This window comes from Chaetodon trifascialis, chromosome 13 (assembly GCF_039877785.1).
Source record: "Chaetodon trifascialis isolate fChaTrf1 chromosome 13, fChaTrf1.hap1, whole genome shotgun sequence".
Lineage (NCBI taxonomy): Eukaryota > Metazoa > Chordata > Actinopteri > Chaetodontiformes > Chaetodontidae > Chaetodon > Chaetodon trifascialis.
The window spans coordinates 13,338,905-13,355,209 of record NC_092068.1 but is presented as its reverse complement, the minus strand read 5'-3'; the positions used below and the strand labels follow the sequence as shown (position 1 = coordinate 13,355,209).

The window sequence follows — 16,305 nt, the reverse complement described above, 5'->3', positions numbered from 1 at the left end:
AAATCATTACAGGCAGGGTTTCCAAACCTTCTGCTTGGGGAAATGCAGAGAATTCCAGCTTTGTGAAATACGAAGGCAAAAAGATACACTTCCTGTTTCTATTGAGATACACCATTACACCCTCAATGTCAAGATTCATGTATCTGTGGCCAACAGTGGATGTTATTGACACACACACAAAAAAAAAACAACCCTAACACTTTGCGGTACTGAGAGGTGGAATAATTGTTTAAGGCATTTTTCATCCAAAAGCATTTCATGTTTCCCGCTTCGCAATGTGAAGATTTGCTGCTTTTCCCTTTAATTATTTGATTTATTTTGAATAATTTGGGGGTTTGTACTGATTTACCGAATTCTTCCAAACCAAATAATCAACCAATCAATCAATTAATGGGAAAGATAATTAATCATCATGAAAATAATCATTAGCTGCAGTCTTGTACAAAATATTTCAAACTGAACTCCACCTCAACCAACTACAACATCAGAATGCTGCTTTTACATTAACGTATGAGTAATAATAATCTCCTGATATAATATATAACAGTACTGCGCAGCTGTGGCCATGAGAATGACTGAAAACAGGTACTGACTTGACTCTTCTAGGCTTTTCAAATTTTTCTGTACCAAACAGATAAAATTCTGAGTCGTTTCAGGGTCTTTGTGGAAAATTGTGTTTTACGACCGTTCCAGTGGTGATGATTGTGAACGGAAAAAGTGTTTTTGGCAAGTGTGCACACTGCAATGCAAAATGTGACTGCTACACTGAAATCCTCTCGCAGTCCAGATAAAGCATGCATTGTCTGTCTGCCATTGTGTTTTATGATACTTCTGGGAAAGAGCTGTATATCAGCAATATCTGCACCGCGTAACATCCAAGTTATGATGAATTTTGTAATAAAACATACTTAAGTGTAATAAAATATCTACTTTTTCACAGAATAGCTGAGAAATATGAGAAATTCAATGCACTCTTCTTGAGAGTTTAAAAGAATTTGCATCTATTATTACCTTGAGGTTGTTTAATGACACTGGCTCTCAAACTGTGATCATGAGCCTGAATCACACTCTCACACAATCTAAAAAAACATCAACATCATTTTTGGATTTTTATTATAAAGAACAGATGTTTAAAGACAACTCAGATTTGTGAAATACGTTTAAATAAAACTATCAAATGAAGACTGGCTTTTTATACAAATGCATTTTGTTACCAGTCTCCTTCAAATTGCATACGTGCTGTTGTCTTTGGTAACCTTTCAGATCGAACTGTTCCCAGAAGTTCAGTTGAGATTCATATTTACATGAAATTTTCATTTTATTTGAACAAACACATATTAACAAAAACATTCTGCTGTGTTTTCCTCCTTTAAGCTCAATCTTAAATTCACTGTTTTTTTCCTCTATGGGCGAGTCCTCACCCTTCGCGGTGCTGGCTGAGCTGTCCCACTGGTGGAGTCCAGCTGAGCGCACCCAGAGGTGACGCAAACACCTGGAGGTCCTCTGAGACCATGGTGGCCCCTGAGTCCAGGCCGGCCCACGTGTCCCCTCTCACCCTGCTTCCCTGGCTGGCCATCAAAGGCTCTGCCGGGACGTCCACGCTGACCTGAGATTGCAGCAGAAATGTTGTTTAGTCTTCGGGCTCTCAGTCTGCTGAGTGAGCTGAGTAAGGCTGTTTTCACTGACACCGTGAACAGAACATTTACAGAGAAAAATCATTTCTTTTTTGGCAAATAACGCACTCTTCCTACAGGGATTTGAAGCACAGACTGAGCTGAATATAGTTTGGAAAATGATGCCCAGGCCCCAACGTGCACGTCAGTTAATGCTCCATTTTAACCAAATGAAACAACACTAAGCATTTTAAGACAAATTACCCATTACTCCCTGGTCTCCAGTGTAGCCAGTTAGGCCGTGACCCTTGGCCCCTTTATCACCTTGCTCTCCTCTGTCACCTGCAAGCCAGAAACACACACACACACACACACACACACACACACACACACACACACACACACACACACACACACACACACACACACACACACACACACACCGGTCTCTTAGCAGGAATGACAGCAGACAGACTGTAATGGTAACCCTCAGGAACACACTGTTCATGCTGATTAAAGACCATATGTGTTACTGAGATCACTGTTAAATCAATGTTTAAAACACCTTGTAAACCTTGTAAATATTCTTCGATTTCATTGGCTTGGCACAGGAATGTAGCATGAGTGTGACATCATGCTCAGGCCTCTAACCATAAATTAGAGTGGAGTATATACATGTTTTACAGCACTGTACAGTATTTGATTCAGCAGTTTCATATGGTGGGGCTCATGATGAAAGGTAGTCAAGTGTGTTTTTCCAGTAGTGGAAATAATCTGCTGGACTTCAATGTAATTTTAAAAGGGACTGGAGCGTTTCCATTTTACTCAACTTCAGGGGAATATTGAATTTTTTTTGTTCACTACATTTATTTGACAGCTGTAGTTACCTTGCAGACGTCAGCTGGCTGCAACAGTAAAATGCTGCTTACATGGGAATGTATCAGTCATATTAATGTCAAAGGTATAATAACACCTCACTCTGAAATACCCATTCAGCATAATGAGTGGCCTTGTTTTTCAGACATTATGCTTATAATGATGATGTATTTTTACTCAAAGGGGTCCTCCAGCACTTCTATAAAGCCTGTGGATTTGTGATAAACAGATATTAAAATATTTTTTATGCTCATGTCTGTACTTTTAGTCCCTGTTGTTGGTCCAGATTAGGCATGTCAGCGGACTGCATGTCCCTGTCAGCACTGATGAAGTGACAGCTGAGTGTGAATCCATCTTTTATTTGTGAGAGCTGTCCAGCAGTCGGTGCTCAGAGCTCGCTTGACTTTTGGCTCATCCCTCTTCTCCTCAAAATGTTTTTCAAAGTGTTTAGTACAGAAGCTCTCGATGGCATAACATACTCCCTGCAAAGCTGACATCAATCACTGACAGCCCCTGTCACCCCCTGGTGAGACGGTGGGGGGCTTGAGCAGCTCTTTCAGTAACAGACTGCTGCATCAGACAGAACTCTACAGCAGGTCCTTCATCTCAGCAGCTGTCAGAGAGTTTAACTCCAGCATCATTTAATGTAGCACTGTGTTGATGTTCTTTCCCATTTCAACATCACAAACCTGCTGTTTTTACACTGCTGTTATTTATGCTAACAGCTTACCCCAATTACATCTCATGCAGTTTTTTCCTTTGTTGTATATTTTCTCTACTGCAATAGTACAAACACTGTATTTATCGTCCATATTTGATTTGTGCAATACACTGTTTCTTTTATGCAACAGTATTTTTGTCATGTACATGTACATGTACAAAAATAGTAACAGTTTTCTTACTTATCTGTTTTTCTTAATGAACATACACATAGTTGATTTTTATCTTTTATTCTGTATCCTTTTTATCTTGATCTTTCTATGCCACTGTTGTCGCCTATCTTTTTATGCATTGCTGGCTGTAACAACTCAATTTCCCCATCGTGGGATTGATAAGAATCTCACGACAATTCACGTTTGACTTTGTTGTCTTTCTGGAGGAAATGCTCCCACACCGGGCTGTTCATGTTTTTCGTCACAGGCTTTTCACACTGCACTTAGCCCTAGGCTGTTAGCCCTGGGCTAAATGATGCTGTTAGCACAGTGTATTTGTATGTAAATTAACTTACAAACAGGCATGCAGAACCTGTCAAAAACATTGTCAGTGGTTAACCATTGATATCCTGAGTCCAGCTGTACTCAACACTTCCTCTTTGGAGTCTCCATTCCTCTTGACTTCCTATCTTCAGTAAACCCTCAGTGCCCAGCAAAAGCATGTCAAACTTCATGTCTCCATGTTTTGCAACTGTTTTCTGTTAATTGGCAATGTCCAACCACAGGCTGAGATAACCCCTGATGCATACTGACAAAGTAGCATGAAGCAGCATTGTCCCCCTTTTGAAAGCAGGGCTTTTGCTTGTAATCGAGTGCTACTTAAGCTGTTTCAGTCATTATACTTGTGTATAATGTTGTCCTGCTGCTAAGTGAACCAAAACTATGAACTCATGCAGGTTTAAGTAGGATCTGAATTCTTTTTCCACCACTGGTTCTTATTTCTTGTGTTTCTTCCTAAAACAAGCATCAGTGAATTATATCTTTGGTGTTGATCTCATTAAATATAATCTGTCAGGTTTGTTTGTCACACCTGTTTCTCCTTGGCGGCCCAGTTCTCCGGCTTCTCCGTAGAATCCCGGCGGGCCCACTTCTCCATCAACACCATCAATACCCGGGTCACCCTGACAACATCATCAATAGGAAAATACATCGTTAGTCTTTTGTATGTTTTTATCATAAACCTTGCAAAGTCTTTTTTTGTTGTTGTTGTAGATCAAGTCATGAATTGCGGTCCGTGCAAAAAAAAAAAAACTGGAAAGATTTATTTGGCTGATCGTTCAATACTGCATTGGGAAAACACTGTACAGCACTTGTACATCACTGCGCTTGATTTGGCATTAAACGCCACAACATGAGGCTTACTGGCCATAATATAATACAGCGGAATATTTTTATATAGTCATGGCTTCAAGAGCATCTATCAGCCCGAGAGTTGTTGCGATTAAAGAAGTTGTGGAACATGAATCGGTTCTACAATGAATAATAATGTGGAAAAGGCTTTCCAATCCAAGGACAGCCTCAATACTCTCCAAGAGCCATTGAGCACAGACCAAGTGTCTAGTCTGTGACTCCTTATTTGTCCTCATGGAGATGTGGAAAATCGTAACGTTTTCATTCCAAGCTTTTCTGCCAAATACTTCAGCTCTCTTAGTCCAGTCCAGACCCTCGCAATGTGTTTGCATTTTACTGAGGCGGAGAGAAAAAAATGAACAATGTATGCAGAATGTGCAGTGTCTCAGCTAAAGGTCTGCAGGAGGTGACACCTAGAGCAATGATTTGGTAGAAAACAAAGTCCTTAGAGTGTCTGTGTAGAACACCTAAACTGTAAAACTCACAGGAGGTCCGGGGGGTCCTTTCTGTCCAGAGGGACCAGGAGCACCCATGGGCACGTCTCCATAGAGAGGACAAACTGCAGCACATGTCCTCTTCACTGAGTTGGCAAAGGTGGACATCTGTTCCAGGACCACTTTCTTACAAACCTCAATCACGTGCTGAGCAGGGAGAGTCGGGCCCTGTGTGACAAATCATTACCACATCCATCACTGTAAGCCACCCAACTGTGGGACATGTAATATGGAACATTATAGGACGGGACATGCAGAAGCAATGGCTGCCTCTCACAGAAAATGCAATGAACAAATGAAGCCAACAATATTTCCTGAGGCTCATTATGGATTTATAGCTGCACTGAATGAAGCCTGTGAGTCACTACAAACTACAGGCTGAAGTGAAACTGTTTAAATGTGTTCTTGACACCACAGTTATGACCAAAAAACACTGTATGTGTGCCAGTGAGTATCTACTACTGCAAAGGATTGCTGTGCTGTTTCTCTGCCATCATTCACATATGAAGTGCCAGTGATAGTGGAGAATTACGAGCTGTGCTTTTCATCATTACATCAGAGGTTTGTATTTTACTTACTGGTGGACCTGGGGGCCCCTGAAAGCCATCTGGTCCTCCTTCACCTCGAACCCCCTTGATTCCGACAGGACCTGAGCGTCCAGGTGGGCCTGCCGGGCCACGCTTCCCCCGTCCTCCCTGAGGACCCTGCACACCCCTGTCGCCAACCTGCAGAGTAGGTTAACAACATGAGCAAGACTGGATTTAGGTCAGAGCCATCAGAGTACAATGATCAGCACAAAGTTGAAGGAAAGCAGCAGCAGCAGCTTAAGATAAGATAAGATACGACTTTATTGATCCCGCACTGGGGAATTTTAGTCGTTACAGCCAGCAGGTATTACAAAGAGCAAGCACAGACAGTTAAACTTGCGATTAACAGAATCTCAGAGGTAAAAGTAAAAAAGTAACCTTGCAACCTTTCTATTAAGGTACACATATTAACCATTAACTAGGTGCTTATTTGCAGCATATTGGATTTTTGTTATTATTAATTATAAAGCTCTTATTGATAATTTATTCTGCATGACCATAATCTACAACTAAGAGGTCATTAAGCAAGAGTTTTCCATCAATAACTTCCTAATGAATTCCTAATTCCTAAATAACCCTAAACCCCAGAATAAGACCTTAATGAGTGTTTTATAATGACTAATACAGAGCCAATCTGATATTAATAGGCATACCAATAACCAACTAGTTAAAAGCGAATGTGTGTGCCTTTATATAAAGTGCTACTGAATGCATTAACAGATACATGAGAAGAACCAAGCGAACACCTGGGAAATGTGCAGTATTCATTTTGGTGCAGTTATTATCACATCCACAGATGCACTAAATATGTTTGGAATGTTATTTAATGGATTCATATCAGATTTTTCCGACTGTTCAGTTTGCAAACAGAACGTGATGAATGATGGCAGGAATATCACAGTATTAGGAAACACATGCCTGCATGAGTGCTGGTGTCAGTGACCCAGCTCATCACAGCCAACAAAGTGTGATTTATCTTGTAATTAAATCAGAGGATTGGACTGATGGTGAGTAGAGCCCCATGTATTCACTTAGCCCATATGTCCGTAAGTACAGTATTATAATTATCACTGTTAGTGATGCTATTGTTCTTATTATCATCATCAAACATTATTTGTCAATGAAGCTCTGACAGCAGAATCACAGCTCACCTTTCCTTTTGGACCCTTCTTTCCTTTTTCCCCCTTTAAATAAAGAGCAAAGTCACATTATGAAAAAAACATGAAGATGTAATGATGAGCAGAGACGGTGAAATATCTAAGGCCGTACCTCTGCACCTCCAACTCCTTGGATTCCCTGGATTCCTGTGTCACCCTGCGCAAGGCAAAGGCAAAAATAAACAGTGCTTAGACGCTGGCAAATATTTGATATATGAGAGTTTCACAGGTGTTCTACTCTGTGAATAGATTTCATTCACTGGTAAAGTAGATCCTTCCTTGAAGTCAAGTCTAAGTCATGTCACAGTGCAACACACAATATAGGTTTATAACTGACTGTGATTCTAAGTTGTTGTGCTGTGGCTGATGACATGTCCAATGGAGATAACATTTCATTTAAAATGAAAAAGGACTTGCCGCACACATGAGTTCATGGCGTGTAGCAAAAGTTCCTTTGTAACAGCAGAAAACATCTACTGTACAGTTCCTGAATAGTATGGCTGTATATAGCTCATGGACCAGTGTATGATAAATTCTACACTTCTCAAATGCATTTGATTTGTGACGGCCGATGGATAAGGATGTGTTTACCTTGGGACCTGGTTTTCCAGGCACTCCCACGTGTCCCTGTGAAGAGATGACATAGTTCAATGCCTGAAGAAAATGAACTGGTGTTTAGAGGAGTTCAGAAAATTCATCTGGAGGACTTACAGTAGGTCCCGGCGGGCCGATAAATCCGGGTCTTCCTGGCTTTCCTGCAGAACCCTTGTAACCTCTTGGGCCCTCGAGAATAAAACATTTATTAAACCGACCTAAGGGACTGCTTTATTCTTTGTTGTTTTCCTTTAAGATGGCAAACTACTTTACGTATAAAATGTATAATGTATGCTCGTCTTTAGTGACTGAAAAAGTGACTTACAGTCCGGCCTTGGGGACCCATTTCTCCTGGTGACCCAAGGGTGCCTTTCTCTCCCTGTAAAAGACACAAACTGCAACTATTTCATCTGTCAAAACAACTGAATTGAACATTTAGTTACAAAACCAAACATAATCAGTGGGTTACCTTTGCTCCACTTCGTCCAAGTTTTCCACTGAGACCTTGTGGTCCTTGATAAGCCTGTGAAGAACAAATGACACTTAAAATAATACAAGTGCACTGCTACCAGAATTCATCATGGAGGAATCACTGTCAGGTGAATATAATACCTCTAGCCCTGGGTCACCATCTCTGCCTGGTAAGCCCGGATCTCCAACGATGCCCTAAGGAAACGCTATCATTATTATAAAACAGACAAATTATTTTCACAGTGTAAGCAAGCACTCGTGTGTGAGGCACTGGGGGTGTCATAAGTGAATCACCTTCGGTCCGATGTAGCCAGCTCTGCCCACAGGTCCTTGGATCCCCTAGGTTTCAGACAAAAGATATATCCATCAAAATTCAAAATAACACATTTTGAAATATTTGTGATATTCATATACTGGTGTTGAGCCAATCAAACAAAAGGGACAAATCATTTTCATGTCCTTTCATGTGTGATACATACAGGCTTCCCCTTCTCTCCAGGAGCTCCCCTCTCTCCAGGATCTCCCACGATACCCTGTCGAATCACCATTTCAAGCAACATAAGATTTTATGCAATATGCAATGAGTGTCATTCAGTAAGCAACACGATGAACCAGGGAGTCTTCTTTCATGTACAATAGAGTGTCTTATTGTTGCGGTCGGGGCTCCTCTTTCAGTGACTCACCAGTTTATGTTGATATAGTTCAGGCCCTCAGATCTCAGCCAAAATCCAGCCACATGAACTAATGTTGTTTATGGAGACGGTGTATAAGCCAAAGACATAGCTCTACTCCAACGTTATACCACATTAAAAATGATTTACTGGCTCTCCACCCTCACATGAGAGGATTTTGAAGGTAGCAGACAAAAAATTTAGAGTGTCTTATTATGGATTATGAAACAGGGGATCCCACAACAACCCACCTGCTTTCCTCTGGGCCCAGAACGTCCTACTGCACCAGTGGTCCCTTTTTCACCCTGAAAATAAAAGCATGATCGAATTAAGTCATAATATCTACATAAAAAGAAGACAGAGAAAGGAGGAACTATGAATACCTTAACTCCTTGAAACCCAGGAATCCCATCATATCCTTTTTCGCCTTTATCACCCTTTAGGGAGGCCAAAATGTTAGTAATACAGTAATTGGATAATGGTTCGCAAAAGGTCTCAGCATTGCGTGTGAAAAGTTAACTTACAACTTCTCCTGGTTTCCCAGTCTCTCCAAGGTCTCCAGGTGGCCCACGAACTCCCTTTAAATATAGTCAAAATACTGGCATTAAACCCTTTGGACTATCTGTCAAACTATACTTTTAACTGCGCAGAGATAACATGAAGTTATAGACAACTTCATTAGCTGGCTGCCTATTTCCTAATTAAACAGATCATATTAAAGCCTGAACCCAGTTGAAGAAATTTACCTTGAAGCCTGCTGCCCCTTTTAATCCTTTCAGCCCTTTAGGACCTCTGTCTCCCTGTAACACAATAGCTCATTAATTAAGATTTGTAACATTTCAGGCTAAAAAAAAAAAAGATCATTTTGAGTGTGATGAATTACCTCTTGGCCCCAGAGTCCTCTCATTCCTTTCTCGCCTTTGATTCCTTCTTCACCCTGAGGACATGTGTGTGTGAGGTTTCATTAATGCGTTTTGAAAACCAGCCAAACCCAAGTGTAACTCTGATAGGGGCATATTATGGCAGATCTTACCTTTAGGCCTGTCTCGCCAATGTTGCCATAGTCTCCAGTGTTTCCCCTGATCCCCTGCAAGACAAGTTGGACTTAATCACAAGCATGAGCTATTTGTTTGTGAATGGGTTGAGAAACAGAGCGTAAAATGTGAACGTTATCGACAGTTTCCACTGAGAGAATGTCATTAATGAGTTCTGGGAGACTAAACTTTACATTGCATCAGACACAGAAACTGTTTAGACATGACAGCATTTGCTTCCTCAGAAAATAGATGTTGATTTTGCTGCCGTCATTGTGGCAAGACTGATGTTGATTAAAGAGAGAATGTTTTGACATTTTGGGAAATAGACTTGCCGGTATTAGTTACATGAAAGTTATGCTTGCACAGTAAATATGAAGCTTAAGCAAGGAAAGGTTAGCTTAGCTTAGCAGGAAGACAGGGGGAAACAGCTAGCCTGGTTTCGTCCAAAGGTGATAGCATTTTTAAGCTAACCATCTACTGGCTACTTCGTATTTAAGGGCCAGACATGAGAGTCATATCAGTCTTCTCATCGAAGACCCACAAAAAAGTGTTACATACAAGTCATAACACATACAAATGTGAGAAAGCACGTTTCTGTAGTTGTACTATTATGAAGCTGCAGCCAGGAGCCAGTTAGCTTAGCACAAACAAGGGGGAACAGCTATCTTAGCTCTGTCCAAAGATTAAAAATCTTTAGACAAGCACATTTAAAGCTAACTAATTAACTTGTGTAGCTTGTTTGTTTAATATATACAAAAAATATATACAAAATGCAATTAGTGCTTTAGACGTGGTGGTGAAGAGCTTCAGAGGTGCTGATAGGTATATTTTTCAACTTTGGACCAAGCGAGGCTAGCTGTTTCCCCCTGACTCCAGGCTTTATGCTAAGCTAACTTCTCCTGGATGTACCTTCATATTTACCACGCAAGTAATGGCAACAATATCGATGACCTCATCTAACTCTGCAAGAAAGCGGGTGAGTGTATTCCCAAACTGTCCCAAACTATTCCTGAAACATAAGCTGTAAAAGTCCTTTGAAAAAAAGAGGATAATCAAGTTTAAAATGTGAACATGCTATAAATGTCACATTAGTCACATTAGTGGAAAATATACGACATCATATTCAGTAGGACGTAAGAAACAGTCATAAATACAACAAAATGGACCAATACTGTTTGCACAGATGCTGACTCCCTCAGTAGTGGAAGGAAAAGTGTTTTCCAGTTGGCTGTATTTCACTGAGTCAACAAACAGATTAAACAGGGCCAGGATGCCTTTGTGTTGGCAGTTTATTTGACACCTCAGAGATGGCCGACAGTACGGCGAGAGGCATGACTGTGAACTTTACAGCGTTTCAAAGGCGGTATAGCTCTGACGAACACAGGACCACCCACCACCTGAGGTGGACAGTTCATGTGTCTGTGCCAGGACATGCCCTCCTCAGATGCCAGCAGGAGAGGAGATGAACATGTTGGGGCTCTGTGATTCACAAGCTGGCAGGGGGTCAAAACTCTAACGAGTTACAAAAGACAGATGTTTACTCCAGATGAGCTACAGCTGCAATTCAGGACATCAGTATGTAGCATGTACAGCTCTGGAAATGTGCTCTGAATGTACGTGGGCCGACAAGCGTACATGTGTTTGCTCAGGCAGCATGGGGGATTTCCTTGAGTGCAAAGGGCACGTTAAATGCCAAACCTTCACATACATACAAAAAAAAATCCTTCTTTAAACACATGTTCTCCTGACTGTTTTTAAAAGACTCTCAGATGTGCTCCAATGTAACAGACTGCTAAGCATCAAAGAGATTAACAAGTCATAAATTTAAAGTGGAAATAATCACGTCTGCGGCTCCCTAAAGGATACAAATGTGAGTGTATTTGTTCTTTCACTGATGCATGTGTTACTGGCTTCTGCAGGAGAACACTTTATTCATTCTAATTTTTTCAAACCTGTCCTCTCTTTCACAGTTTGGTTCTCTTACAGTGACTTTATTAGCCTTATCCACACAAAGAAAAATAATCTAAGAAACAAAACATCTAAGAAATTTTACACAATAGCTAAGCACACTAATGCCACTCATTACCAGACACTTGGAGGGTATGGTTTTTGCTACGCTGCCTGGTTTTCCTGTGTGTGTGGGATTCATTACATTTGGCACAGTTTCCTCCAAATGGAAAAGCAAAACCATTAGAAATCCTGTGATCATTTGCCAGTTTGAGTGAAATCCTGTATCCTAAACCAGCAGGGCCTGTGTTTTAAGATGCAAATGGCTATTTCAGAACGACAAAAACAAATTTATTGTCACATCCGTATTGGTTCGTGTTTACCTTGGCTTCCTTCTAAGTCTTCTGTGAAGCAGACATGAGTTTTCAAAGTATGAAAGGAGCCCTTATGTTTACTATCGCTAAGCGCTTCTGCTTCCAGATCTGTTTCCATCCTGTCGTGTCTCAGTTGTACTTCTATTGCCATTTTCCACAGCTTTGCTGCCGCCTCACGCATGAAGGGTTTACAATGTCACTTAACTGCAATTCAGTTTAACTCTTTATTGTGTTGCAAGAGGAAGGGGCTGCTGCTCATGGTAAGAATACATCAAGTAAACAGTAGAAGAAGTATTTATCCAGCATAATATAAGGTTTGATATTCACATGACCAAGAGACATATTGCATGTTTCTTTACCCAGTTTCCTTGTCTTCCTGGGTCGCCAGGTTCTCCTGGAAGACCTCTATGACCCTGCAGAACAATAAAAAAATGTCAACACAGATTCCACACAGATTCAGCATATTCCAATTTTCACTGTACAGGGACACTCACCTTTGGCCCCGGAGGTCCCTGAACGCCAGGTTGTCCATGCATACATTTGCAAGCTGCTCTTCCAGCTGTGAGACCAATCTCTGCATACCCTCCACACTGCCACAGACAGAGAGGTGGGAGGTGTTTTTAAAAGTACAGACACATCTCTAACAGGGGGAGTGAAACTATGTTGAGTGGGAGCTGACTCACCACACCGGAGAGCTCACAGCAACCCTCTGAATAAGCCTGCTCTGGGTCACATGACACCTCCATCTGCTGGAGGTCCACCTGGAGAGAAAAGGGAGATAATATGAGAAATTAAAGTTCTATTCCAAATTAAAGGACGTTGAAATGTTACTTCAAGCTGTCAACATACAGAGACAGAACGATCTCCTGCAGCCCGCTTGACAATGGAGGTGTACCCTCGGCGGATGACTGGCCTTGGCTCATCGATGGACTCCACACTGACCTCTTCACAGTCTATCAGCAGCTTCACCTGGCTGCCCCTCACGCTCAGCGCCAACTTGTGCCACTCTCCATCAAACAACTTTTCCACACCATGGAAAGTCCTCAGCATCTGGCTCCCGTGGGGGCTGGTGTAGAAGAAGTCTAAAGAGCGCGAATCACCCTGGAAACGCAGGCCAACTTGCTCTTGTCCCTTGGGGTCACTGACCTGCCACAGGTCCCAGGATTTCTTGGCAGTGTCTTTGGTCACTTTGAATGTTGCAATGACAGAGTAGTCGGAGGGAAGTCCATCTGGATACACATCACTGTGAGCGAGAGTGAGGTTTACAGAGCTGGATTCCATCAAAGAGATTCAATCAATTAAGAGCTTTAGTAGGAACATTAGGCTTTAAGACCATCAATAAGTAGAAACAGAGCTTCTTCTTAAATCTTACGCTTAAATTCCACATTAGCATATGACACATTTCTTTTTGTGAAATCTCTGTTGATGATGCACTATCTAGCAGACAACAGTTTGTTTCATTATTTTGAACAATATACATTTTCCCGCCGCCCAAGAGGGAACGCTGCACTCACTGTTTGTGAATGAGAGTTCAAAGAAAAACAAGAGAAAATCTGCAGCTGTGTGAGGCACAGCAGTGCTTTGAGCCAAATGCAAATTAGCACCTAAACACGTTCAATATAACTGCTAATATGCTGCTGTTTAGCAGGTGTTACAATTGACATGTTTACCACCTCATTTTAGCATGTTAGCATGCTAATGCAAGCCATTTAATCCAATCAAACAACTAAATATAGATTTACTGTCATGGTACAAACATCACATGATATAAAAGCTCACAAATAGGAACTTAATACAAAGTAAAATGAAAATCTTGTTTCTGCAGACCTCCATTGCTTTAACTTTTCACCTTGCCGTTGTAATGTATAGGTGGACTCCAGGACCTTGTGACATCATTTTTGGGTGGTGTCAACAGGTGTAACACTGCTTTTCAGCCCGGAATTCAGTTAGCCTTTAAAGAGTAACCCCAGTTTGAAAAACAGTGTCTCGCTTCACTCTGGCTGAAAGTTTTACCTCTGCTCCCCCTGCAGCATCAGTGATGTGCGTGGACAGTAGTGTACTTTGCTGCACCTATAAGCACACTCAACAGTGATGTCACAGTGTACTGACACACCTTGGAGTACATGTCTATATCACTGCAGCCACTGTGAGAATCTCTGAAGATAAGCAAAAACAAGATGTGTGACTTTTTAGTAGTACTGTACCTCATGGTTCGGCGCAGATGAATAGAGGGGTTGACACGGTAGGCCACCGCCTCAGGCTGAGAGCCGTCCACTCTCCTTACTCCTCTCGACTCAGGCACACGAAACTCCTCCAGCAGATCAAAACCTCACAGCACAAACACTGGGCTTAGTTTGACCTCCCACCGATCCAGCATCAAAGGTCCTGGACTGCCTCTAAATCTTATGTCAGTGCTGATATCACTGAGTTTTTCAACAGTTGCATTACTCATTGTCATGGATAATGCCATCTTGTCGCAGGTACAATGAGGTAATTTATTTAAATCCATTGAGATGAAGAGGCTGTTTCTTTTCTTTCATGGGCGGATTTGGCTACTGAATTCTAAACGCTGCACACTTTGTGCTCCAGTTTGAATGAGATCAGCATGGCTCTGGTGTTTCCTGTGACGTTAAAGCATGTGGATGAAAGCTGGTGAAAGATCCTGATTACAGATACTATGACTTGAGAAAACTTACTCTACAATAATGAAAAAGCTTATACCTAAGTTACCCGTCTTTACCAAAAACCAGAGGTAAAGAGCAGGTATGCAGAGAGGTTTTTGTGCGAAATCAGCTGCTGTCTGTGACTAAAATCTGCATACATTGCCATGTATTACAGTCAGTAATGCAAAAATACAACAATGCTGATACTATTCCTGCTGACAGACTGTGTTATCTGTGGGCAGGCCACCATAGGGAGAAAATCAACATTGTGATATCTGGTTTATTTATGCTAACAGAAAGACTCTTGGCTTCAAATGTTCATGTACCTAGCTTAACCCCAGAATGACCTCTTAGTGTCCACATAGGCACTGAGGATAGTGGGTCGACTGATGTGAGGCCACAAATGTACTATGAACTGACAAACACTGACATCTGCTGGTTGTAGCACAGTAGTACAGCATTCAACCTAGAAAACTGTAGTCAGAGCCAATAATTAATATGATTTATGTAACTGTCCATCCATATATGATAATTTTATTTAAACAGGAAATGGCTCATTAAGATAAGAAATCTCTTCAATAGAAGTGACAGAAAAACAGCATCTAATAAGTCCAGCCCCACATAACTCTACAATGCACTGGCATTGTGTGGGTGATACAATGGTAAATATGCTATAGACTTAAAATAATAATCAAATAAGCATGAAAAAATTAAAACTTACTTGGCAACTTTTGACACTGGGTCAGTCCCAAGACTGCTGCAAACACCAGCAGATCTTTGTAGGCTGGCATTTTCAAATGTTTGAAGTCAGGGGCTATAAGTGCCTGTAGTACAGCAATTAAATAAATCAGTGATTCAATAAATAAGGTTAACCAACATACAAGTTTAAAGTAGGCTGTCAATAAGTTAAAATGATCACTCAAATCTGTTCCAAATTATACATTTCTAAGCATAAACATTAAACATTTAGAAAGACTAAAGAAAAAATCAACATGTAGTGCTAAATTTCTTGCCCTTACCTAAAGTCAAAACTGGTGAAATGTTCCTTTTAAACCTTTTCAGATATCAAATATTTCTTTCTTTCTTTCTTTTTGATGCAACACATAATCTTATGATATGATAAAATTATCTTCCTACAGAAACATCAGAAATTGTATCCACTGGATTGATTTGTGCAGGCAAACACTCACGTTTCACCGAATTAGAGGACACAATTAGACAAATCAGTAGATTATCATGTAAAGCTGATAAAACTACACTGACCTCTTCTCGAGAAGCAGTCAGATATCATAGACAACCCCAGTTTTTATCATTTTCCTCTGCACTCATGAAATGGATCTTAAACATGAAGAAAAATGAAATAGAATTACTCACATATTCCTGAAAAACAAAGTCCCAGGGCTCCTGCAGATGGATCTTTCCAGTTCCTGATGTGAGGATATATCCCGCTCTAAAGTGCCATCCCTGGGCCAGTGTTTGAGCTGAACAGGAGGACCATTCAAACTAGACGCTCAGGGTCTCAGAGGAGCCTGACCCCTGAGCTCCACTCCACCACTCCACCATTGGTCCCCAGGGGATCTGTTTCCCCTCATAGGCCAGTTACACCTACAGTATAAGGCCAGAATACTGAGTCATCACATTAAGGAAATGTAGGTGAACATACCGGGGCCTTTGTGGAGGTTAAAGGTATTGAATTAAGAAAATCATAGTAATGTTGAAGAATAAGTGCGTACTTTATCAACATTTTGTTCAGTGCTA

At 41.1% G+C, this 16,305-nt stretch overlaps 1 protein-coding gene across 1 annotated transcript; it reads right to left on the bottom strand.

Moving 5' to 3' along the window:
• Positions 1-1,104: 1,104 nt before the first annotated feature.
• Positions 1,105-15,974, bottom strand: LOC139341629 (collagen alpha-1(IX) chain). The gene is made up of 26 exons (XM_070978227.1): positions 15,269-15,974; positions 14,089-14,212; positions 12,734-13,127; positions 12,568-12,645; positions 12,379-12,474; positions 12,244-12,297; positions 9,560-9,613; positions 9,410-9,463; positions 9,273-9,326; positions 9,051-9,104; positions 8,910-8,963; positions 8,778-8,831; positions 8,335-8,388; positions 8,150-8,194; positions 7,997-8,050; positions 7,854-7,907; positions 7,710-7,763; positions 7,502-7,573; positions 7,382-7,417; positions 6,903-6,947; positions 6,785-6,817; positions 5,625-5,771; positions 5,038-5,214; positions 4,233-4,323; positions 1,878-1,955; positions 1,105-1,606 (listed from the first exon to the last, which is right to left on the bottom strand). The coding sequence occupies exons 1-26, from the start codon at positions 15,336-15,338 to the stop codon at positions 1,404-1,406; spliced, it is 2,283 nt and encodes a 760-aa protein (XP_070834328.1). The 5' UTR covers positions 15,339-15,974; the 3' UTR covers positions 1,105-1,403.
• Between the last annotated feature and the right edge of the window lie 331 nt (positions 15,975-16,305).

What these genes read in the sequence shown, in the direction of transcription:
- LOC139341629 (XM_070978227.1), bottom strand. Translation starts at nt 15,338, where the DNA reads ATGCCAGCCTACAAAGATCTGCTGGTGTTTGCAGCAGTCTTGGGACTG. An exon ending in AGGGACCTCCGGGGCCAAAG is followed by an intron (nt 12,298 to 12,378) that starts GTGAGTGTCCCT and finishes ATTGTTCTGCAG; the next exon opens with GGTCATAGAGGTCTTCCAGG. An exon ending in AAGGGGCAGCAGGCTTCAAG is followed by an intron (nt 9,105 to 9,272) that starts GTAAATTTCTTC and finishes CTATATTTAAAG; the next exon opens with GGAGTTCGTGGGCCACCTGG.